We start from the raw sequence: 24,117 nt of genomic DNA, 5'->3' as shown, positions 1-24,117 counted from the left end.
TAATTGGTTTAGCTTTGTAGCTTGCTCTGTCCAACTAAACACCACCCTCCAAAATTTTATTTTTTTTTTTTATAAGAATTTATTGACATTTTTACTTATAACAACATACAACCTTAACCACACCTACATTTATACACATACAAAACAAATACAATTACACATCTTATACAAAAATTGCCATGATTTCTTCTTAATTAGACATCTACAAAAAAAAAAAAAAATTTCTTTTTCCAATCTTGACAGTTGACTTCCCCTGCCTTTTCACCTTCGAGTTTATATCCATAATCTACTTTTTAACCTCTTCATTTAAAAAAATTAAACTTAATTATATATAAAGTAAAACATTCATCTTAATCTTCATCTTAGTCTTAATCGTCTTAATCTATAAACTTAAACCACTTAAAATGACTTCATTTATACTACATCCTCATAAATCCTCACAAATCATCCTCATCAAATCTATCTCTTCTATCCTTTGAACTGCTGCTAATAACATAAAAACTTGAAATATCTCTTTTCATGTTCAAACAAATAATAAAACAAACTATTGTTGACAGTGTTCACCCTCCGATTTCAAAATACCATAACAGATTGCTTTAGATTTTACTTAATACTTCACCCCACACCCCCTCTGTCCATTCTTCTTCTCCTGATGGCATCAGCACTGAACTTCCATGCAACTTCCCTCTCCCAACGTCCACAGATCCAGGCACAGTCCAAAGCTCTCCTTGCCACGAGCTCCGAGGTATCCAACTCTCCCTCTCTCAGCTTCTCCGGTTCTTTGTAGCATTCCTTTTCTTCTTGTAAATACCTTAATTCTGTCCCTGGCCCCCGAGCTCACACCTCGGGGACTGGATATAGCAAATCTTGACATCGCCTTGGGGCTGCCACCCCCAACAAGCGAATTTCTTCTCCGAAGTAGCTCATTCATTTCTTCCCATCTTTCCATCCATCCTCTCAGCTCTTTGACAAGATTTCCTTCCAAAGTGTCAAAAGTTTTGTTAGCCTCCTCTGTGGGCAGTTGGTTCCATTTCAGACCCCACACAAGACTTTGACTTTTCTGTAAATTAGTTCCACCTTCAAGGCAGTGAGCCTTTGTTCATCTGTTAGTCCAGAGTTCAATACCAGTTCAAGGACGAAACCCAGCATACTGGCAGAGGAGGAGGGTGGGTATCATATTTCTTCTCCTGTCTCTTTGTTCGTCGCCATTTTCCTAAGCTGGAGCGCAAACACCGCAACTTTAAATAGAGATATTTCCGCTAGTTAGCTTCCCAAGAAAAAAGTTTGCCAGTCTCATGTATCGATTTTAGATACTTTATAACCAGTTCTGTGGCAGCAATCCCTCAAATTGGTTAATTTCTTAGGCTCGAAGGGAGGGAGGCAGGCTGCCTTTCTCCTTCCCCCCGGATCGTTCCAAAAACACGATTTCTGCCAAGATTATTTACTCACGACCACCGGGTTCCTTTAGCTCCATTCTTCACAGGTAGAACTTGGACGCTCACCGCGGGCTTTGCCGCCGCATTTGCATCCCGGTTGGGGCATATCCCCGTAAGCCCGGCTCCGTTGTCCCTTCACCCCACTCCCCCTTTACAGGGGGGTAGGGGAAGGGTTCGGAGCCTCCGCGGGCACAGCCGGGGAGCCCAGGGTGCGGGACGCTCTTCCCGCACCCCAACCGGAGCCGCGCGCTGCGGTAGCGCGGCTCCTAACCCCCGGGATGGATCGGGCGCCTCGCAGCCGAAGCAGCCCCGACCACCCGCTATGGCGTCGCCAGCCGGAAGTCCACCCTCCAAAATTTTAACACCTTTCTGAGCTTCCGGTTTGGTGCCGGATAATGGCGGAGCGGAGCTAAAGAGCTCCCGCTCCCGGGGGGTTTTAGGGGTCTCCTTGTCTGCGCCAAGGGCCCCTTAAAGCCACGGGAAGAGCGTCCCGTGGACCGCGGCCTCGTGGGTCCCAGACGTGCCGTCTCTGCTCTTGATTGACCCTCGTAAGGGGGGGAAATCAAGCGAGCGGAGCTCCGACACGGGACTGGAGAGGCGGACGCACCCCCCCAGGAGATCAAAGCAGCGATTCTGCCAGACCTGAGCACCAAGCTTTTCCTGCTAACTTCAAAGAAAAAGAAGAACCCCGGCTGCTGTAAGTACGGGACTAATTGGATTTACATTTGAATAATTGGCAACCGGGAGGGATGTTAAAAGGAAGCCCGTCCCTCTCCTTTGTTGTGCAGAGGAGGTAATTAAGTTTCAAGTGGCTGCAGCTGCATCACTAGATACAATGTTGCTACGAAGCACTTTGACAGAGAAGATGGATTAAATCCCTGTGTGGGGATTGAAGACTTTGGAAATATCTCTTCTGTGGCTTTTGGAATTGTTTTTGGCACCCTGTCTCAGGGAAAATGGCGCTGGAAAACTAATACGCAAGATGGAAAATTACTGATATTTGACACCCTTTGTCTTCTCCAACCATGCTTGCTTTCGCTTTTAAACTGATTCTAGATCCGGGTATCACCCAGGAACAAAGAAAAATCCTTCTGCAATTGGAGTTTGTGAATCGGAAAATGGACTGGTTAGGGCGTAATTTCAAAATTTGTTGTGGAGCAGGAGAGACCAGCCAGACTTGGGAGAATTTTGATAACTTGGAAGCAGACTTCTCCAGGGAACTGGGGGAGGTGCTGGAGAAATGGGATGAATTGATTCAGCAACCCAGGTAAATGGACGGCCCTGGTGCAGTGAGAGACACAGGGCTGATGTTTTGACTGGAGCTACAGGATCCAGTCTCTGGAGTGGGAGTCCAGAGATGAAGGTGAGAAGATTTTGAAGACACAAGTGGAAGAAAACCAAAATTGCGAAATGGAGTTGCTGGGAGAGGAGAGTTGGTGCCTCTTGAGGCGCCCAAGGAGGAGATTTATAAACTATAAGATGACACTGAACAAGGACAACAGAGGGAAATGTAAATGAATGGTGGGGGGGGCATGGGAGAGCAGAAAAATGGTAAGAAGGGGAATAGGGTGAAAATGATAAAAATTGAATAAGGATGGATTTATGGTACCCTGAAGATAGTGTGTTAAGACTTTAGGATTTTGATGTTAAGTTTTAAGATTTTGATGTGACGATTTTGGGAATTTGAATTAGTGAAGAGATATGTAACTGACTAATAGCAGCAGCTTAAGTGAAAAGAAGTATAAGATTGATTTAAGAATTATTTCATGATACTATAAGATGTTAAGTTTTTTTTATGATAGTATAAAAGGTTGGATAATGAATTGCAATGTTAAAAATGGACGTTACCAAATATATTAGTATTGAAGGCAGAGGAGGGAAAGCGGGGGAGGTCCCTTTAGAAGATCAGAAACTAGATTTTGTTAAGTAGTAAGAGATAGATTGGTGTTCCAGTTTAGGTATGTATTGGTTTTGGTTTTGTTTTAATTGTTTTCTTTGTCGATTGTGTTTATGTAATGTGTTTTATTGTGTTAATGTTGGTGTTTATGTTATGTTATGTTTTTCTCTTGTTTTATTGGAAAATAATAAAAATCTTATAAAAAAAATTTTTTTTAACACCTTTCTACGGGACACACTTTACCTTTAAAAAGCACGTTCTAATCACATCCCTCGAAGAATTTTGGACACTGTAGTTTATCCCTCATAGAGTTACCATTCCCAGCAACCATTAACAAACTACCATGCCCAGAATTCTTTGAGGGAGGGGATGTGTTTAGAATGTGCTTTAAAGGCAGCATAGTGTCCCCTCACTCACAATCTGGGTTGCTCTGTTTTGCTATTTGGGTCAGTTTTGAAGGGGTGATACAGTACCTATGTATAGGTTTTAAAACATTTCCCCTCATTATTCTCTGCCTTCCAATACCTGCCACATTAACTTCCAGCACCCGGTAACAGAAGCACCTGCTTCTTTAAAATTAAAAATGTTATTTGCATACAGGTGGGTGAGAGTGTGGCTTTGTTTTTGCTTGGTGCTGTCTCCTTTTGTGTTATCCCCTTCCTCATGTCCATGTGAGTAAATACTCTCTCAGTTCTTACTACCACCTCACGGATCCATGCTTCAGAGCCAGGGTTTGGACCACAGCAGTGTCATAAAGCGTAGGATCTTACAACTTAGCCGGTAAATGCAGCTGTGTTTTGTGATAACATGGTTGTTTTCTGTGGCTGGTGGGTGAAAAACAGGTGGATCCATGATGCAGGAGCCTGACTTTGCATCACAAAGCTCTGGATACTTGATATTCATGTGGGATAACACGGGATTAAGATAATAAGGCAATGGTAAATTCTCTCCTCAAGAAACACTCCCTGTTTTTGGAGTATGAACTCACGAGAGATCTGAGGACACAGAGGCCCAGAAGGCCACATGCAGCCTGAGATTCCCCACTTGTCTTAGTGTAATACTTCAAATGAGAATACACCTGTCAGTGTGTAGAGATGGGCTCATTGGTCCCAGAAGGTGGGGGACAACAATCTGTCTGGAGTACAGTTGGCATTGTGGCTTTTTTCTGATACGATTTATGTCACATTTTCTAGAACAACTGTTGTTCAGCAGCACTGCTGTATGGGCGACATTTCCAGCTGGAAGGAACAGGAATACAGTTGGATTCACAGAATACTTTTTGCCCAAAGATTGTGTAATCAAATGAGACAGTACTTTTATGCTTCTCCAAAGTAAATACAGTTTTGATCTTCAAAGTGCTTGCCGGACAGGGAAAAAAATAACCACCTCAGGAAAGCCAAAAGGAGCAAAACGAAACAAAACCCGATTGTTTAAGGAACTTAAAACAACAGCTGTGGGGTTAAGCCGCCCAAAACCTCAAAAAGCTGCAGGAAATATAGAGAAAGATGCTATCGTGAAGGGGACCTCAGTAATCTTTGCTGCCGAGAGGAGCGGATTCTACTGTGAGCTGAAAGAGGAGGTGAACTAAAATAAAGAGCGGGCTGATCATTACATGGCGATGGGGGGCTCCTCAGTTGATCTGTGTATTGAGCATTCATCCTGATTCGCTTGCACAAAGCTGGCATGATGGAGGTCAGACTCTGTCAGGTCTTTACTGAGCATTTGTTCTTATTTGTTTGCAGGGAGGTTATACATCAGCAAACTGCTCACCTCCTGATGCCTACGGGGAGGCCCCTTCGACATTCCACACTTTTCAATGCATTTCCCCATCAATTTCCTAACCACAAAAAAACTGTTTCTTTTTCAAAGTGATTTTGTTGTGCTAGGGCAACAGAGCGCTTTAACTATGCAAACTTGAATTTTTTTAGTGTGCACTTGACTTCCTCCTGCAAAACACCTACCCATTTGGGAGGTCCCCGTGACGATGATAATTTACATAGGGCCATGAGTCATTAGTGTGCCCTGGCATTTTACAGAGTACAAGAGGGCAGGTCCCTCCCTGCCCCAAGGGGTTTACAATATATATTTCTTTTAAGCATAGGAGGGAGAAATGCTAAAAGTGACTGTTTTAATGGCATGTACTTAAGCCAGGGACCCAGGTGGCGCTGTGGGTTAAACCACAGAGTCTAGGGCTTGCTGATCAGAAGGTCGGCGGTTCGAATCCCTGCCACGGGGTGAGCTCTCGTTGCTCGGTCCCAGCTCCTGCCCACCTAGCAGTTCGAAAGCACATCAAAGTGCAAGTAGATAAATAGGGACCACTCCAGCGGGAAGGTAAACGGCGTTTCCGTGCGCTGCTCTGGTTCGCCAGAAGCGGCTTTGTCATGCTGGCCACATGACCCGGAAGCTGTCTGCGGACAAACGCCGGCTCCCTTGGCCTATAAAGCGAGATGAGCGCCGCAACCCGAGTCGGACACGACTGGACCTGATGGTCAGGGGTCCCTTTACCTTTACCTTTACTTAAGCCAGGGTTTCCCAAACGCCTGAGTTCATTGGCCCCTTAATACACTTATGAAGTTGTGTTCACTCTTAAAAAACCCTGGAAACTAGTTTATCCCCCCCCCAACAGAGCTACAATTCCTTTAACAAACTACACTTCCCAGGATTCTTCGGGGGTAGGTGGAAAATGTGATTTAAATGTGCTTTTGTCATGAGCTGGCTGGTCGACGGTGAGGAGGAAGAGGATCCTGGCAAGGGACATACCAGGGCAAGCAGGGGATGGGGAAGGAAGTACTTACAGGGTGACGGAGGATGGTGAGGGAATGGGGGTCAATGCACAGGAACCAGATCAGCAGGACCCATCACCAGAGTGAGAGGGACCCGTCTCCACAAACATGGCAGACTCTGAGGCATAAGGAGCAGTGGGAGTGGCGCTCTAGTCTAGGAGTCTGAGGCAGGCAAGGGCCCACAGCCCAGCTCAGAACAGGTGAGGGTCACCTGCCTCATCAAACCCAGATGCTTCAACCAGCATGCAAAGTACAAAGGGAAAGCAGAGCTGAGATGATGTGTCTGCTCAACTGCTCATGTTGATGAACCTTGGATTGGATACGCCTGGACCTCTACTGGACTGTGCTTTGGGTTTGACCCTTGACTGTGTATTCTGACTGCTGGACTTCAGACTTGGCTACTTGGATTGACTCTGAACTGCGTTTCCTGGACTTTCTTTGTGTGGATTGACCCTTGGGACTTGGCATACTGACTTGCTGCCAGGTAGGCTGGGGCTTCAGGACAGCTTTGAACGTAGGGTATGTATGCAGCTAAAATTAACTAATTGCACCCCTGATGCTCAGCAGTATCTGCAGAAGAAATGGAAGACCTTTGAAGTGGTTTCCCCCCCCCAACACTTCAGGGTCAGTAGCAAAAGAGATTCAATACAATGCAAAGAGTAAACCTCACAATGAACTTGTTAAACTTTAAGGGCCTCTCTGATAAGCTGAAAAGGATTTCCCTTTTCTCCTTCCCTCCCCCACTAAACCAGCTTCCCCATTTTAGTTTTGTTCTGATTGTGTTGACTTTTAAGTGTAAAATAGTAATAGCGGTGATGATAACCATGGGGGGGGGGAAATGAAGGGATCTGGAATCTCTTCATTCTCATGTCCCACGTTGCCTGTCCTGATCCATCGATAGCTTGCAACTAGGTAAGACACAGACATGAACACAGACCCAACCACCTCAGCTCTGATGCTACTCTGACGAGCTCTGCCAGTTCCTCAGAGGAGGATCCATTTGGAGCACAAGCAATGGATCTCTCTTTCTCTCCTAGGCCCCATCTGCACTATACTTCTAAAACAAGATCATACCACTTTAAACAGTCATGGCTTCCCTCGAAGAATCCTAGGAGCTATATTTTCTGGGCGCTGAGAGTTTCTAGGAGACTTCACAGAGCTGCAGTTTCCAGAGTGGTTTAATAGTCAACCTGTCTTTCCAGGGACCTCTGAGGAAATAGGAGTCTCCTAATGACATCCTGTGCCCTTAACAAAGGACCCGTTCCTAAGATTCCTTGGGCGAAGCCATGGCTGTTAAAAGTGATACTGCTTTAAATGTATGGTGTGAATGGGCCCCCTCATTCTCAGGGTCAGCCCTACTGCCAGGTAGAATTAAGCAGATAGTGGCAGCTCCCCAGCTGTTGTCCTGTTGGAGGAAGAGTTGTGGCTGCTACGTGGCCTGCCCTGAGAGCGCCAAGTTAGCCTGCTGCCCCCATTCAAGTACCAGTCATGTGAAATCTCAATAATGTGGAAATTAACAATTAGGAAAAGGTTGGGGAAATGGAATAAACTGCCATGTGAATGCAGCCTATATTGCTCTGTCATTTGTTGTGCAACACTTAAGACATGACCTAAGCAGTTCTAAGCCTGGAATGATTCAGCAAAGCTGCTTGTTAACAGACCACAGTTAATTTTCCAGTAAACTTGTTTTTAGCAACGATTAAATAAATGACATTTATTCTTAACATGCTGCCTAATCCTGTGAGTGCTTACTCAGGAGAGAGTCCCACAGACTACTTGGGAACGTAGCCTTAATTAATTCTTTGCACAACATATTCAATTTCTATTGAAATGGAAAGCAGAAGGAAGTTCCTGTATCTTACCAACAGAAAGATGTGTGTGAATTATACCACGTAGGCTGAACGAGCTCAAAACCACAGCTCATCTCTTGGGTGTTTAAATTTTGCATTTAAAATTTAATTTGGAATTTTCTCTAAATGAAACATCCCTTCTTCTGTACCATGCTCTGTGCTGCTGCTGCTGGTGGTCATTATCAGTACTATCAAAATGAATGGTGATTAGTACTCTCAAAGTGAATGGAGGCTTACAGGTTAAGAGCAATAAGATAGAATCCCTATTTGTTTGCAACACTCATGAAGGGTGGAAAAAGCCCCAAATCTCTCCTTTTAAAAAAGTGTGCATACATATGCTTCAGATTCTGGTTTCCGTACCACAGCAATGCCACAAAGCAAAGGATTATTTACTTTGGGTGTTGTGAGCTGATAGCCTGGTAGCTCCGCGGTGGATCTGGGATGTCTCCATGTAAAAACGACGATCACGAGGAAGTCTTTAGGAAGTGGAGGAAAGTTGCTGCAACCCTGCAGAGCACTGGGTCTTTATTCAGCGCGGACAGTGACTTGAGGAGCAATTAACTTGCTGGTAGATTTGGTTGTCTCCATGTGAAAACCAAGTAGAGCCTTCCCCCTGTACGATGGATCTGTCCCCACAAAGTGCTGGATCTATAATTTTCGCCACATGCAATGCGCGGAAACTGGTTTGAACCATGAGACTCTAGTATTATTTCTCAATATAAATTAACGCGCGGAGATGCGAGGCATGGTTCCTTGAACCCCTGGTTTGGGGTGTTTTTTTTTTTTAAAGAATTTATTGGTTTTTTTCAAAACAAAGAACAGCATAACACAAATAGCAACACAAACCCAGACCCACCCCCAACATTCAAACCACCATAAAAAAACACAAACACCAACAATTCTTTTTTTTTTTTAATGTGTATTACTGGCATAATTGGGTTGGGGACTTTCGTGTGTGACCTCCCTGCAAAAGCCGTACGCATGATCAGCACAACCCGCGCTGTGCTTGTGCCACTTTCAGCATGTGGAGGGCGCAGAGGATAAACGTCACGAAACCAAATACCCCTTGAGAAGCGGCACCACCTTAAAAAAAAAAAGCCAGCCCGCAACAAAAGAGGGAGGGGGAGGGTGGCTGGAAACTGGCGGCTGTGGGTGGAACACTGGAATCTACTAATTGTTAATATACAAGCCCCCCCGCCTCCTTTGCTCCCCTGGCAGCCAATCAGAAACGCGAGGCGCAAACGAGGGAGGTGGGCCCCTTTGGGTGGATGAGCGAAGTTTGGAAACTTTGGACCGTCAAAAGAAGGCGAATTATTAGGTAGTTGCGGGGAGCGGAGCGAGAGGCTGAGATAGCAGCCAAAGCAGAAAGAAGAGGCAAAAGGCTGCCTGGGTGATACAGAAAGGTGAGCCATTCCTAGATCGGGTTTTAATGAACGCTGAGAAGTCCCAGGGCAGAACATTGTAGGGTTAAGAGGTCAGTAGGATGGAGGGGATAGGGAATGAAAGCGAATTAAGGGCGTTTTTAAAGAAAATATCTGGGGTTGGGACTGTTGGCTCATAGCATAGAGATCCAAACTCGGTCCTCGAATAACATCCTTGATCGCAGAGCGTGGGCTTAATTTTTGAGTGAGTCGTCTGTGGGGCAAGTGATTGGGGTGGCTTGGCTGGAGATGCGGGTGGGCTGCTTATGGGGCAGATGTTGAGAGGGAATCTTGGGGTGTGATATGTTTCGAGGCCTCAGAGTCAGTGATGGGGGCGTTCTTAGTGTCACTGTGAGGCTGGGTGGGATGAAACCAGTTTAGAATAAAAAGCCCGTTTGGCAGAAGAAGAGAAACTGTTCATGTAAAAATGAGGCAGAGGTGGGGCGTACATGTGGACAGTATGTGTGGACCCAAGGGACTTTGGCAAAGAGGATCGTGACTTGTTGATTTGTGGTTTAATATGTCATTTTGCTACTGACTGTATATTGAGGAAACCCAGCAAAAACGCCTGTCCTTGTCAAAACGCATGTCTGTCTGGTGTGTGCAAAGTATTTAAAAGTGCCCTTGTGCAAAACACCCATGTAGGTGAAGGCTGGTGTGTCCTTTAAGATCCAAGAGGCAGACACTGGTTGTGGAGAGAGCTCACTTGTACACAGAATTTGAAAGCTCTTGTGCAACTCGAGACGTTCCCATGAGTGTAAATGTGTCATGGACAGCTTACATAAGTGATCCGGATTGCGCATACTTCTGTATGCATAACAATGATGAGCAGAGCTTGAACCGTCTTGCTGAAACAGGGTGTGAATGAGCAGATGTGACAGGGCCTGTGCTTTCACAAATGAGGGTGGCATGCAGATGTGTGTGAACTGGCACTGCTGCAGATGTGAGTTATTAGCTCAGCAAATGGAAAGGCAGAGGAGTGAGTCTGTGGGTCTTGCATGCAAGAAGACAGAGATTTGTGAGAGAGATGATAAAAATCAGTTGCCCAAGGAGCCCAGGAAGTGAGCCTGTCTGTTTCTGGAATCCATGATGCACAGCACCTTCAGAAACGACCGCTTCCTCTTCTGTTCTGCTCTGAGATGATATATCTGTACTGCTAGCAAGTCTCAGTTCTGAAAGATCTTTCTGAGGTCTAGCTGCTGCTCCCTGACAACTTGCATTCAGTAATATGGGTGGGACCCGCAGCAAAATGTTGTAGGCTAGAGTGCTACTGTTCAGAGTTCCAGCCAGCCAGCCAGCCAGCCAACCAACCAGCCAGTCAGCCCTGACCTTTCCCAGGACACTCCATTCCATTCTCCCTTGCACCTGGTTTTCCAAGTCCCTGAAGTTGAACTATCAGTCAGCATTCCATAACCACTGAGCACGTTCAGCCCTCAGTGGGCTATTTGGAGGCCCCCCAAACCACTTTTGGGGGTACTTCTGTAAACCTTGGTGTGGATGTTGCTGTTTAGCTATATAAGGACCCACACTCAGAATGAGTTTGCTGCTGGTATATTCTAATCTATCTCTGTCTGTGGATCTGTATAGCTATCTTTAACGAGAACTTCTCTTTCTAAGAATGTAGCTTCAAACTTGCAAAGCATCTTAATTTGGAAAGTTAAATGGTGCCTGTCCTATACACTTGCCGCAGTGGATGGTTGTCCCTCTGCAATCTCTATTCCTGCTATCTACCTGCTTTTTTTACCTAAGAACGGTTCCTCATATTGGATTCTGCTGCAGTGAGGCTGTGGTCAAAGCTTCAGAGACAATGCAGGCCACTTGGAGACAGCGCAGGCTCAGATCTTGTAGCTAGATGGAAACCGTGTGGTTTCAGAGTGTGGATAGGCTTTCCAACTGACCAGAAAATAAAAAATATTGGGCCTTCCAACAACAGCTTTTGATGTGCTGATAAAGCTTCCTACAATGTGGAAATAAAGATTATCCGCCCCTCGAACTGTTTTTTAAAGGCATAGCTGAAATGGCGGGCTAAACAACTGGCAACTCAATGGAAGAATGTGTGGGACTGTTTTATCACATGGAACCAGTTGTCAGCCGCAATGGGTGTTATCAGTGAGGCCTGGATCAGGGTTGGGTGTGGAGGAGAGGCCTCCATTCTCTCTGCTTACTCCTTCCTTTCCCCCACCTCAACCAGCCCTGGAATGGAACAGGCAACCCCAAGATGACAGCCAACGTTTCCCCAGCAACCGAGTGAGCCGCTGTTATGATTTCATCACTTAGGATTCTAAGTTACGGGAGAGGCCGCAACTTAGAGCTCCTTTTTTTTATTTAAGGGAAATTAAAGAACCCAAACGAAATAACCTTCCTCGAGGATTGGTGTGGAGATAACAAACATAGGAGCATGATGAGGCTGGGAGGGAAATGGGCCCTGCCAAAACAATCCAAACTTGATTTGTATTTTGTCTCTCCCCTTGACACCCTTCTCCTTCCCCACAGGACGGCACAATGTCCCGCAAAGGTTGCATCGCTGTCACAAAGTACTTCCTTTTCCTCTTCAATTTCTTCTTCTTTGTGAGTACCTTTTGGGGGTGTGGTGTGGGGGGGGGCAGGCCTGATGCCAGGCTAGATGGGCCCATCAGTATGATTCCCATTTGCCCTTCGAGAAGCCCGTTGATGGAGGGTGAGGAAAGATTTAAAGAAACTTGGAAGCAATATGTAGGAACATAGATTTATAAACACTCTTTGTTTCTTTCAGCTCCTCGGGGGACTTCTGTTTAGCTTTGGCTTATGGCTACTTTTTGACCGGGACAGTTTTGCGGCTGTTTTAGGTGAGTCTCATCAGCGTGGATGTGGGTGGGTAGGTGGGGCTCTCAGTCCCGTTTCACATACTCATCTTTCCCTTCTCCTTCCTGGGTTGCTAATATTCCTCCGTCCCAACTGACACTGCACCCCACCCACTAGCCCCACTGGGGAAATTCTAGGATAACAAAAACAAACCTTTCCTTACAGCTGTCTACCAGTGCTTTCCCCCACCTTTGCATCATATTGGTCCTGCTTTCTCCTGCGTCTACACTTTGGGTTTTACAGGGAAAAGGCTGTGGGGTAGCTCATGGCATCTCATGTAGGAATTCAGCCCCTTAGAACATGCTCCCATAAGCACCTGCTGTTTCACCGAATCCTTATACCAGGGGAAATTTCCAGTCAGGTTGCTGGAGAGAAGTAGGCTTTTAACAAAATTGGGGGAAGGACCGTAGTTCACTAGTGGCGAATTTGCCTTGCGTGAAGAAGGTCCCCTGGCATCTCCATGTAGCAGAGATTCTTGTCTGAAAACCTGGGCAGCCACTGCCAGTCATTGTAGACCAGGGTTTCCCAAACTTGGGTCTCCAGCTGCTTTAGGACTACAACTCCCATCAACCCTAGCTAGCAGGATCAGTGGTTAGGGATGATGGGAGCTGTAGTCTGAAAACAGCTGGAGACCCAAGTTTGGGAAACCCTCATGCAGACAATGGACCAGGGGTCTGACTCTGCATAAGGCAGCTTTTCTTCCTAAAAATATTCTCTGCCATCTCTGGCCTCTAGAGTTTCCTGTCAAGACAGGCCGGACTGATGATTTACCTATTAACTTCCTCTCCAGGGTCGGCGTATTATGCCCTCAAGATCTGGTCCTATATTTTCTGTGGGGTCGGCATCCTCACCATGTGGATGGGATTCCTCGGATGCCTGGGTTCCCTCAAGGAAATCAAGTGTATGCTAGGATGTGTAAGTATGTGTGGAGAGAGAGGGGGGAGCCAAGAAAAGGAACTCGGACATAAGGGGTTAAAAGCAAGGCCTGCTGGGAGTTGGCAGGCCTTCTCTGGAAGCAGGACCTGGTGGGTCAAGAACGCACATGTGGTGGCAGTGGCAAAAGGCAAATCCCACTCTTGGGAGTGACTAGAAGAGGGACTGGAAATAAAACTGCCAGTAGCTTTGCGATGTTGTATAAATCTGTGGTGTGCTGCTGCATTTGGAAAACTGCGTACAGTTCTGGCCGCGCCACCTCAGAAAAAGAATAGTGTAGAGCTGGAAGAGGTGCAGAAAGAGACAAGGGAAATTATTTGGGTGGGTGGCGCTGCTGGAGAAGGGGAAGGCCTGCCTACCTGCCACCCCTAGCAGCAAAGAAAATGGGGCAAAGTCGTAGCCTTTATTGATCAGCATCTAAGATGGAGGATATCCGAAAAGGGAAAGCACGTGTTTTCTTTTGGGTGCCAGCCAGTCACTACAGCAGGAAAGGGTCCTGTGCCTTGAATAGCGGCCCAACAAACAGCCGGGCAGCAGGCACAGCATGCTGGGAACCCTGAAGCCCCACGGACCGTGCCGAGGGTGCAGGACCCTGCCTAGAAGCAATAGGTTGTCCACCTCATGGAGAAACATCCAGGGGCTGGGCCTCCCTCGTGGGGTGGGGGTAGATTCTGTACCTGTGGAAAGCAAGGGAGACACAGATGGAGTAAAAAGCAGCAGTCAGGAAGGAATCCCTGGAGCTCCAGGCATAGAAAGTGTTTGTGGGGAGGTGAGAGGAACCATCATCTCAGCTGGCATCCAGCCTTCTCCTCCCGTGAGAGGGAGACTTGCAGTAGCTCACCTGGCTGTGGTGGGACGTTGGCGGAGTTTCACTGACCTCTCTTGTACTCTGTGCCCCATCAGTACTTCGCCTTCCTGCTCCTTCTCTTCCTGGCTCAGATCATCATTGGAATCTTGGTATATTCTCAGAGCAAAACGGTGAGTGGCACTTGGACAAAATGTGAAACCTGCGTGTCTCATGGGAGGGTCAGTCCGGGGCTGCCCTGGGATTTTCCCCACCGCGGTCCAAATAAAAACATCAGATTATCTACCTCTCCTTCTCTCTCTCTCGCCACGCTTTCATTCCTAGGCTAGATACACGTAATACGTTTAAGGCACCCACGCCATCCCCAAGAATTCAGGCAACTGTAGCTTACCCTTCCCAGAGCTACGAAACCCAGCACCCCGAGCAAACTATATATCCCAGGATTCTTTGGGGGGGGGCAGAGGGAAAGCAAATGTGTGCTATAAATGTGTGGTGTGTATGGGGCCTCCTGTCTGGTCTACACACACAATGGAACGAGGTGATAAATTGCAGAGGTGACAGAAGCAACCATACTGTCTCAACTTGCCCGGGGGGGGGGGCAGCACTTTGTGCATAATAGTTTCCCTGAAAGTAGATGACTTAGCGCATTGGGGAGAATGGGTTCTAGCTCCGCTCACTTCCTGTGTGCTGGTTTTTCCACTCAGAGAGAGAGTTTTGTTTGACACAGGGGAAAGCGTTCCAAAGATTCCCCTGCCGTTGCCTGAAGTGGAAAATGTCATTCTACCCCCCTTACAAATCCGCCGCCTCGTTCTTTTTGCGTGTGCTCGGTTTCCTTGCCTGAGCGGAGGAAAGAACAAGCGGGGCACGCGAGAGAGGACTGCTCATGGCCTTTGATCTCCCTTTCCCTATCCGAGTGCTTGTGGCTCACACGCAGGGGAGAGCAGCAGGTGAAAGCTGGGGTGAAGCAGGAGTCACGCCTCCCTCCTGCCGTGGGTGCGCTTTTGATCTCTTCTCTCTTTTGGCTGGGTGGTGAACTCTTGCTTTCCCCCCCCTTGAGCCTCAGGCTCTGGCTCCATTGTAGATTCTTAAACCCTCCCTTCTATGCTTAACAGGCAGGTTTTAGGCTTTTAAAAAAGCATTTCTGGGCCATTAATTTGGCACAGTTTTCTCTAAATTAAATTATACTGGAGGGAGGAGGAATGGCTGTGTGATTGCCACAAGGGCCAGCTAATAAGCTCTGTGCAACCAGCCAGCTCCTATAGTAAACGGGAAAACCCAATGCTCTCACATGTACTTGTGTTTAGGAGTTTGTGGGGCAAGTAGATCCAGAGAAGGTTCGCCGCTCAAGAAGAGTACATCACCTCTGTTTGGTTTTCAAGGACCCAGGGGGAGCCGGGCACCACAATTTTCCCAACCTTGTTTACAGGGGCTACATTTCCCCCCTGCCTGTATCTGGGCAGCTGGTAAGGAAACAGCCAGCATTTCTTTGGGTGGGGATGGGTGGGGGGGGGTGTCATGCCAGCCCAAGAAGACACTATAAGAAATTTGTTATAGGGCACACAGAGAACAGGAGCACCCTAATGCCTGTGGGCCTTGCTGCTGTTGGAGAGCCGATTTTTTAATTTTACTTTCGTTCCCATGCAGCTCAACACAAAGGTTGGTGTCTATGTCACAGAAATAATTGAGAACTATGGGACATATAATCCGTCCACGGATGAGGAGGAGAGCTGGGATTATGTGCAGATGCAGGTAAGACACTTTCCTCAAGAAGAAGTGCCCACCCAAGTTTTCTCTGCCTTCTTGATTCCTCCTTCCATGTTCATGGGTGGTTTTCTTTGGTTATTTACCATATTTTTCCATCTATAAAGACGCCCCCTATCTTTGGGAACTCAGATTTAAGAAAATGAGGGGAGATATATCCGTGTATAAGACGACCCCCTAACACAAAAACTTAAACATTTCAAAACAAAACAAAACAAAATAACCATTGCTAAGTGAAGTCAAATATAAAATGCACATTTAAAACAATGTAATTAGCAAGAGAATAAAATACTATCATAAGTATGACACGCAGGGCCGGATTTAGGTTTGATGAGGCCCTAAGCTACTGAAGGTAATGGGGCCCTTTATACGTCCAGCTGTCCTTTGTCAACAACAAATTGTCGCTGTTTTTTTGTGTTGAATATATGGTAATTTATGGACCTAATATTCTAAAGCCATTTGCACATAACAAAATATGTATTTTATCAAAGTAATTTCTGAACTGAAATACAATTAAGAAGAAGTATATAATAGTGAATTGGGGGGGGGGGCCCCAAGAGAGTGGAGCCCTAAGCTATAGCTTGTTTAGCTTATAGATAAATCCGGCACTGATGACACGCTGTTTGGCAGGCACAAAAAGATGGGGCAAAAGAATCCAATAGTAGGGTTTGTTGTCAGGCATGCAATGTCCCTCCGGTCTCACCAGGTGCCTCTTTAATAGAGCTGTTGAGTCTGGGCCAGGTGGAAGAAGAGTTTGGATTTGATATCCCGCTTTATCACTACCCGAAGGAGTCTCAAAGCGGCTAACATTCTCCTTTCCCTCCCCCCCCCACAACAAACACTCTGTGAGGTGAGTGGGGCTGAGAGACTTCAAAGAAGTGTGACAAGCCCAAGGTCAGCAGCAGCTGCATGTGGAGGAGCAGAGACACGAACCCGGTTCACCAGATTACGGGACTACCGCTCTTAACCACTACACCACACTGGCTCCAAGCTATGGTTCTGGCACAATGGACAAAGTTCAGTGCCTGGATGACAGGGCAGGGTAGTTTTCCCTCCCAGCCCCCAGGTTGTCTTCTCATGTCTCTCTTTTGCCTCCCCGCAGCTCCAGTGTTGCGGATGGACCATCTCCAATGACTGGATGGAGAACAGCATAATAAAGAACTCCTCTTACCGCCTCTATCCCTGCTCGTGCCGCGGCAATGTCTCTCAGCCTGAGCTAGGGAACAGCACCACCACTGCCCCCACCGCCAGGCCGAAGATCGCAGGCTTCTGTAACTCTTACGGGCAGCCGTGGTCTGTCTATGAGATGGTGAGTAGCCGAAGGCAGGGGAGAGGAAGCTTGCGACTCTTCTCTGGTCAGAATCCGACCCTTCTTGTGCTCTGAGCTTGGCGAAAGTGGGTAGAAAGAGGCTTTCTTCTCCCCCCCCCCCCCCTTAATTCTAGAACTCCCAAGTCACCCAATGAAATGGATCAGCAGCAATCCTAGAAGACCTTTAATCTTAATAATTAGGATTCTGCTACTCAAGGGTTTGGCAAATCGACTTCCTTGGAAAGGTGTCTCATAAACTGAAAGTACCTAAAGGGCAGAGCTTGAAGGACATATACAGGTAGTTTAGATGACATGATTTTATTTCTTATATAAATATTGAGGCACATGGTCAAAATGATATATGCAAAATGTCTGGCTCAGTTGAGCCTATATAGAACTATTGTTCACAATAATGATGGAACTCGGAGGTTGAGAGTACTTTTATAAATCTTTATTAAGGCAACCTTGGTGTGAGTTGGCATGTTATTATATCGTCTGTTTGGAGCTGCGTTGTTATCTCTGTGTACTTTTGTCCTTCCAGGCTGTGATGCTTTACGGTTTAAATTTTTGATTCTTTGTTTTTGGTTATGTCTGCACATTGGTTGTTAACAAACCAATGTAAAATGTGTTGGGAGGCGGGAATTGGCAGTCAATTCAGGAACAGACAAAGGAAACACTTTTCCGCACACTGTGTAGTTAATTTATGGGATGCACTCCCATGCAATGTGGGGTAACAGTGGTGCAGTTTTGACCATGCTAGACTCTGAACGTAATGGTCTTACCAGGCAGTGGGGGGGAAGTAGGTTCCTTTTTCGATTGCAACATTTTCACTTCACTTATTTCAAAATGCAGTAAGACAGCTCTGCTGCAGGGGCCGGGGATCCCCTGTTTCAATCTCCTGGGAGTGGAGGCTGGACACCTGCCCCCCAGTCCTTCCCTGTTGGCATCCACTGCTGGGAATGGCCCCTAGTTTGGATGGCTTTAAATGGGTAATTAAGCAAGTTCATGGAGGATAGGACTTGGAGTGGCGATTGGCCGTTGTAACCAAATGGAACCTCCATGTTCAGAAGCAGTGCATAGCTGAATACAGAACTTGTGGCAGGCTATTGCCTTGCTTCCCTGCTCCCGGACTTCTTGGATGCATTTGGTTGCTGTCTGGGACGCAGAATGGTGGGCTTGACAGCTCTCATCTTCTCGGGACACGCATGCGAGCAAGCAGCCTTTTTAAAAACAAATAACACCTTTGTCCAATTGTAGGGCTGCATGGACGGCGTCCAGACCTGGATCACAAATAACATCGTCACCATTGTGGGGATCAGCCTTGGGATTGCGCTCTTGGAGGTAAGAGGTCTGGGCCAGCTGCCGCAGGTTGGTGTGCGCGGTTCCCCACAGATGCAAGGAGCAGAAACGCTGGCATTGCCAATAGTAGCGGAGGTTGCGGTGGAGCTCCGCCGCTTCCCTGGCCTCCCGGCAGCTGAGTGGCTGCTGCTTACCAGGAAGGAGAGGGCGAGGAAGCAACAAGGAGGCTGGCACGGTGTGAACGCACTGCAGAACCGAGTCTGGTGCTCCTGCTGGCGTGTTTGCACCACCCCTCTGCTGCCTCGCCCCTCTTCTGCCCAGTAAGCAGCAGCCACTCCACTGCTGGGAGGTCAGGTGAGCGCTGCCATGCCGCTATGCCATCCGCTACTTATTTGCTCGATCTGCCCCCGGGAAGCCGCTGGAGCTATTTATCTTTCATTGCCCCACCTTGCAATAAGAGGTGCTCACTTCCCAGAAAGACAGAGGCTCTAGGCCTTCAGTTCTGCAACCCTCTATTCACCCAGAATATACGGTAAGTGGCTGAGTGAGTGGGGGGGGGGAGGGTCTTATCTGTGGATGCAGTTCCTACAGAGACCTGAGGGTATTTCTGTTGCTGAGCAAAAAGGGGAAGCATACTGTGCTGCCACCTTGGTGCTCTGTGGAGGAAAACCACAAGCGGTGCCTGTAAGTGCTGCTCCAGTCTGGACCACTAAGTGCTGTTGACTGTGGAATTATGCTACGTGGGTGAGAGATGGTCTGCCCTTTCCCCTCCTCAGCCTAAAACCTTTCTTGTAGTTCCTGCAGCTGCTGTGCATGATCCTGATCAGCGCACTAGAGCACAGGGACTTGCATAGTGGTGGCTCCCATGAGATCCTCTACTTCCCCAGCAGGTGGCAGATGGGAGTATATTTGTATGCATGCACTGATGTGGTTTTGCTCAAGGGCATGCCTTGGTATATTAGCTGTGTACATTTGGAATTGTGTGTTTGTTGTTGTTTGCTTCTCATTTCCCCTCTGGCCAAATCCGATTTGTGTGGGCTTTTATTTGTATGGCCTGTGCATGATTTTGGTCTTGTGTGTGTGCTGGCCATCAAAACATGTGGCCTGCCCAGCTGGCACCGGCAAGTGGGGTGCCGAGGCCAGCTGTGGCCTGCTTGCGTGCTTTGTGTGTTGTGCTGCAGTTATGCAGAAAGCAGTTTGCTTTGTGGTTCTGAGACCCATGCACCTCCCTGCCATGTGTCCAGGCATGCCTGTGAATGCAGTGTTTTGGTTGGCTGCACAAAGCAACACACCCACCCACCCCAGGAATTGCATGTTTTCCTTGTGTTCCCTCCCCAAGTGCACTCTCCCAAACCTCCTACTGTCTCTCTGTTTTTATTTTTATGTTTTTGCTTATTTTAAACCCTTTTGCTGTTGCCCGCACAGGGACATCTACTTCGAGTATTGGCAAGGTAATTACTCCAGGTGAAGTGGGAAGGCTGAGGTTTCCCTCTGCCCGGTAGGGATTTAGCTGCTGCAAATCTGTGTGCATCGGCGCTTCCTCTCCCCCTTTTCCTCCTCGCAGTCAATTGCCCTCTGTGCTGCTTCACAAGGGGAGCCTTGATGCCCCCTTGGAGCAAGAAGAGGAAGTGTTTAGGGTGCCTGAGCCTCTACCCTCCGTAAAAGAGAAAGAGAGAAGGGGAAAGAGAATGAGAAAGCGGTGGAGGGGCTAGAAAGAAAATTTCAAAATATAACTAAAATGCAACAGGACGGAGTTCAGAGTGGTTATTTCTAGGGAGGGAGAAATTTTTACTGATAACCCACCCTGTTCCCTCCAAGATGCACACACCATTCTGATCTTGTCAGCGTCTCCTTCCATTCCGAAGCCAGTATTTACACACAGCAGCTCTTTGAAATGCCAAGGCAAGAGCAAGTAAAAACAAAACAAAACAAATAACACAAAGCTCCAAATAAAAAAAAAGCAAAAGAAACGAATAAAATAATATAGAATAATGCATTCACCTGCTTTGCATGCAGAGGGTCTTGAGGTAGGACTAAGAGATCCCTGCCATGAATCCTGGAGAGCCACTGCTGGTGTGTGGACAATGCTGAGACAGAGGGAGCCAAGGGTCTGACTCTGTACAGTGCAAGGCAGCTGCCCTGTGTTCCTGGACTGCGCTCTCTGCTTCCCTGCCTGAACCACTGAGTAATTGTGGCCTGCCTATTCATATCTGGAACGAATGGCAGGTAGGGCTTTCCTGGTCGAAGTGCACAGATTGAAATGAAGGTGGAGCCCAGCATGCTTCCGCTTCATAAACCGAACCTGAATGTTTTGAATAGATTTGGTCTGTAGCGGAACAATGTCTATTGTCACAAGCACAAGGGCAGCATTGCCTTCCAGAGTAGAAGAAAAGCAGGGTGTTTTTTTCCACGATGATAACAAAATAATTAGCACTTGTGTTGTGCTTCCGAATGTTCAGAGTGCTCTGTACGCATTGTCTTGTGATCCTTACGACGTCAGATGTTGCATGTTCCCAAGCTGCTATGCGGCCTACCCCAGAAGCTGTATGTCCTTTTGAGTGCTGTAGACGTGTGTGCATGGGTGCCTCAGCTATTAGACCACCTGGAAATATGGTGGCCAGGGACTGCATCCTTCTACCTAAGGAACGGTGCTTTAACTGCAAGAATGAGACGGTTCTGGCAAGCCCCGCATTGTGCTGGCCTTGGGATTGCCATGGGTGTGGAGCACACGCAGCATGTGTGTGCATGCACGCTCCTACAGATAAAACTGCGGGTTGCTGGGCCTCGGGAGCTCATCCTGAAACCTCAGCCTGTGCTGAGATGAGCCTGAGTTGAGGTGCAAGTTCTGGCAGGGGAAATGGACTGCGCAACTGTGTAGAAACTGCTTTGCAGGAGATGCGAGCTCATGTTCAGCCACTTCCACGAATAAAGCATTGATTGAGGCACTTCCTCTCCACGTGCAAAATGGGTGTTATGGTTGCCTGCCTCCTCCTTGGGGTTGCTGGAAGGATAAATGAAAGTGTACCTTTAAAAAGAAGAACCTTCCCTCTGCTGGATAATCTGTAGACAGTGTTAAAAACTTTTAGATATACAAGTCAATCGCCAAACGGCACCTTAAACTTGGGTTACGGTTGCTACAATGGAATGTCTGGGAGCCTTTCCTCCTGCCCCTGCGTGGGATTATTATTATTTATTATTATTATTATTATTATATTATTATTATTTCATTCCTATACTGCTTTATATTTTAAATAAAAAAATCTCAAAGTGGTTTACAACACACTAAAACATCAAATAAAACAATCCATAATGAAAAAATTCAGGCATCAAGGAAAATATTTCAGATCCTTCTCTTAAGTGACATTTTGCTTTCCCCATATTATTTATTATTTACCTACTTAATTCATAGAGCTGGCTGTTAGCAGGAATCTAGGAAGCCAGTGTGGTGTCATGGTTAAGTATCAGACCTGAGAGATCAAGGTTCAAATCCCCACTCAGTCATGACCTTGGGCCAGTCGCAGCCTCTTAGCCTTCCTCGCAGGTCATTGTAGGATTAACTGAGATGGGGGGAGGGAGAGAAAAAGGTGGGATATAAATGCCATAAACAAGCTTTTCTGCTGACCTGTTTAAGAAAGCTGGTGGGGCCCAGCCAGATGGAGATGTCAGTCGCCACCTGGCATCATGCGGTCTCCATGTGGTCGCAACTGGACCCGCACTAGTTGGCACCTGGGGGATTTCAAACACTGTCTGTAGATAGTTATAACTTCTCCTCTCACCTTATCCAGCTAGATTGGGCAGAGGAGGGAAAAATATAATGGCCTCTGCTTTCTTCCGTAAACCTGTTTTTAAAAAGCCAGGCAACTCCAGTATGCGAAGGCTGCCCTGGTGTCTCCTGTGAGGTCCACCTTTTGGGTGATCAAAGTCCCACGAAATGAAGCTGAGGCTGCCCCCCATTGGTGTCGGCGGTTGTATCAGAGCAGCAACGTGAGCCCTCTTTTAACAAGATCTCTCTCTTCCCACAGCTCTGCCTCATGACGCTATCGATGTTTCTGTGTAGGACCATCGGGCCCAACTATGACAAGCTCACTCGCTATTCCTAGGAGGAGAATCGCCACTTCCCAGAGTTCCAGACTTTATAGGGGAATCCATCCCTTTAAATTCAAAACTTTCCGCTTCAGGGCTGCAAGGTGCCTATGGAGATTCTCTACCTAACCTTTCCTTGCACAGAGCTAGGATTGGTTCTACCATAACCTTGGTAAAAGAAATTAAACTTTCAGGAGTTGCAGGTGTTGGAAGAATCCATTACAATACCCTGCAGAACTCTTCATACAGCAAAGCAGATGATTTAGCCCTCAAATCATCTCCCAAGACCATAAGCTTATCCATTCCGAAATTTGATGTAAAAATGCCAAAAGATTTATTCCCGACGTTTTTCTGATTATTTTGGCTCTTGAGTGTCAGTTCGTGACATCCAAGGCTTCAGCGCTGTTTGGCAGAATAAAGAGTTCACTGCCAGACTCGAATGGATTACAAAACATAACTTGGAAAGCGAATGTGTGTTTTTGAAGTTTTTGGTTTTTTTTACTACTAATAACAACCACCATAACAATTCTATTGACTATTCCGTAAAATTCCTTAATAAGCTTGTTTCGGAATTAATCCTGCATTTCGTGGTACGAAAACAAAGCTGATGTTAAAATGTCTAAAATTTTATTTAGCAGCAAAAGAAAGAAAAGTACTGAGAACTTGGACGAGCCATGTTTTTGAGCAATGATGCTCAGGTGCTTAGTGCAACGTTTTAAGTTAGGGATGGGGAACCTGTGGCCCTCCTGATACTGCTAGACTAAAACTCTCATAATCTCTGGCCCTCCTACGTAGCTGGGGCTGATGGGAATTGTACTCCAAAACATAAGGGAGTGCCTGTGAAATTCTTTAACCCACTCAGTTTACACCTTGTGCTGTAATGTCTAACCCAGGGATGAGCATCTTGTGGCCCTCCTAGTTGCTGGACTCCCAACTCCCATCGTCCCCAACCATCACAGGCAGTGGTCAGCCATGATGGAAGTTACAGTCCAGCAACATGAGCCACAGGTTGCCCACCTGTGCTCTGAGTCACCTTGGCTGGATTTGACCGGCACATGCTGCAAATGCCTAGGTGACAACAGCCATTGTCCCCTCCAATCTCCCCCCCTTCCAGTCGTTAGAAAACTTCCAACCTTTGTTCTGAAGCCCTTCTCTAACCCGTGGCCCCGCTCTCCCCCTCCCATTTTCTGTTTGTTAATTGTTATTGTGCACGCTGAGACTGTGAGCTTCCCCGCCATGAAAAATTTGGTCCAATTTTTGTCTCTCACAATCTTAATGCATGCACAGGAGGTGGGGAACCTGTGGCCTTCCAGGTGTTGTTGGGCTCCCAACTCCTGTCATCTCAAACAGGTTCAGCATCTGGAAGGCCACAGTTTGCCTCCCGATTCCAACAGTTTGAATGCATTTATCCTTCGCGGATGGGATCTTCTTTACACAAAGGAAACACAAATGAGCGTAGCCAGCTCTGGTAAAGACGTCTTCATTGTGAACACTTGAAATCCCAGGGAAGGAGGAAAACTTTGCTCCTGATTTGAGGGGTTGTGGGGCATTGTGGAAAAAGTTAAAATGGCCTCTAGATCCAGCATCTTATCCTGTTTTGAACAATAAGACTAGAAACAAGTATTTTAAGGGGACCGAGGGCGGGTATTGTCATGGGTCCTGCTTGGACACGTCTAGGTCTTGGCAGCTGCCCAACAAG

General features: G+C 47.0%; 1 protein-coding gene across 2 annotated transcripts; it reads left to right on the top strand.

Moving 5' to 3' along the window:
• Positions 1 to 9,217: 9,217 nt before the first annotated feature.
• Positions 9,218 to 23,001, top strand: CD37 (CD37 molecule). Of its 2 annotated transcripts, none has more exons than XM_033171276.1 (9): positions 9,218 to 9,369; positions 11,881 to 11,955; positions 12,140 to 12,212; positions 13,019 to 13,143; positions 14,065 to 14,139; positions 15,611 to 15,715; positions 16,830 to 17,036; positions 18,294 to 18,377; positions 22,358 to 23,001. In XM_033171276.1, exons 2-9 carry the CDS (start codon positions 11,890 to 11,892, stop codon positions 22,433 to 22,435), a joined length of 813 nt encoding a protein of 270 aa, XP_033027167.1. In that variant the 5' UTR covers positions 9,218 to 9,369; positions 11,881 to 11,889; the 3' UTR covers positions 22,436 to 23,001. The 2 variants fall into 2 exon arrangements, with proteins under 2 accessions (XP_033027167.1, XP_033027166.1); XM_033171275.1 differs by lacking the exon at positions 9,218 to 9,369 and adding an exon at positions 11,426 to 11,634.
• Positions 23,002 to 24,117: the final 1,116 nt, after the last annotated feature.

Source organism: Lacerta agilis, chromosome 14 (genome assembly GCF_009819535.1).
Source record: "Lacerta agilis isolate rLacAgi1 chromosome 14, rLacAgi1.pri, whole genome shotgun sequence".
Lineage (NCBI taxonomy): Eukaryota > Metazoa > Chordata > Lepidosauria > Squamata > Lacertidae > Lacerta > Lacerta agilis.
Note: the sequence above shows the minus strand (reverse complement) of the source record. Positions and strands in the feature narration are given on the sequence as shown.

What these genes read in the sequence shown, in the direction of transcription:
- CD37 (XM_033171275.1), top strand. Translation starts at nt 11,440, where the DNA reads ATGTGTGGGACTGTTTTATCACATGGAACCAGTTGTCAGCCGCAATGG. An exon ending in AACGTTTCCCCAGCAACCGA is followed by an intron (nt 11,635 to 11,880) that starts GTGAGCCGCTGT and finishes CCTTCCCCACAG; the next exon opens with GACGGCACAATGTCCCGCAA. An exon ending in CAGTTTTGCGGCTGTTTTAG is followed by an intron (nt 12,213 to 13,018) that starts GTGAGTCTCATC and finishes CTTCCTCTCCAG; the next exon opens with GGTCGGCGTATTATGCCCTC.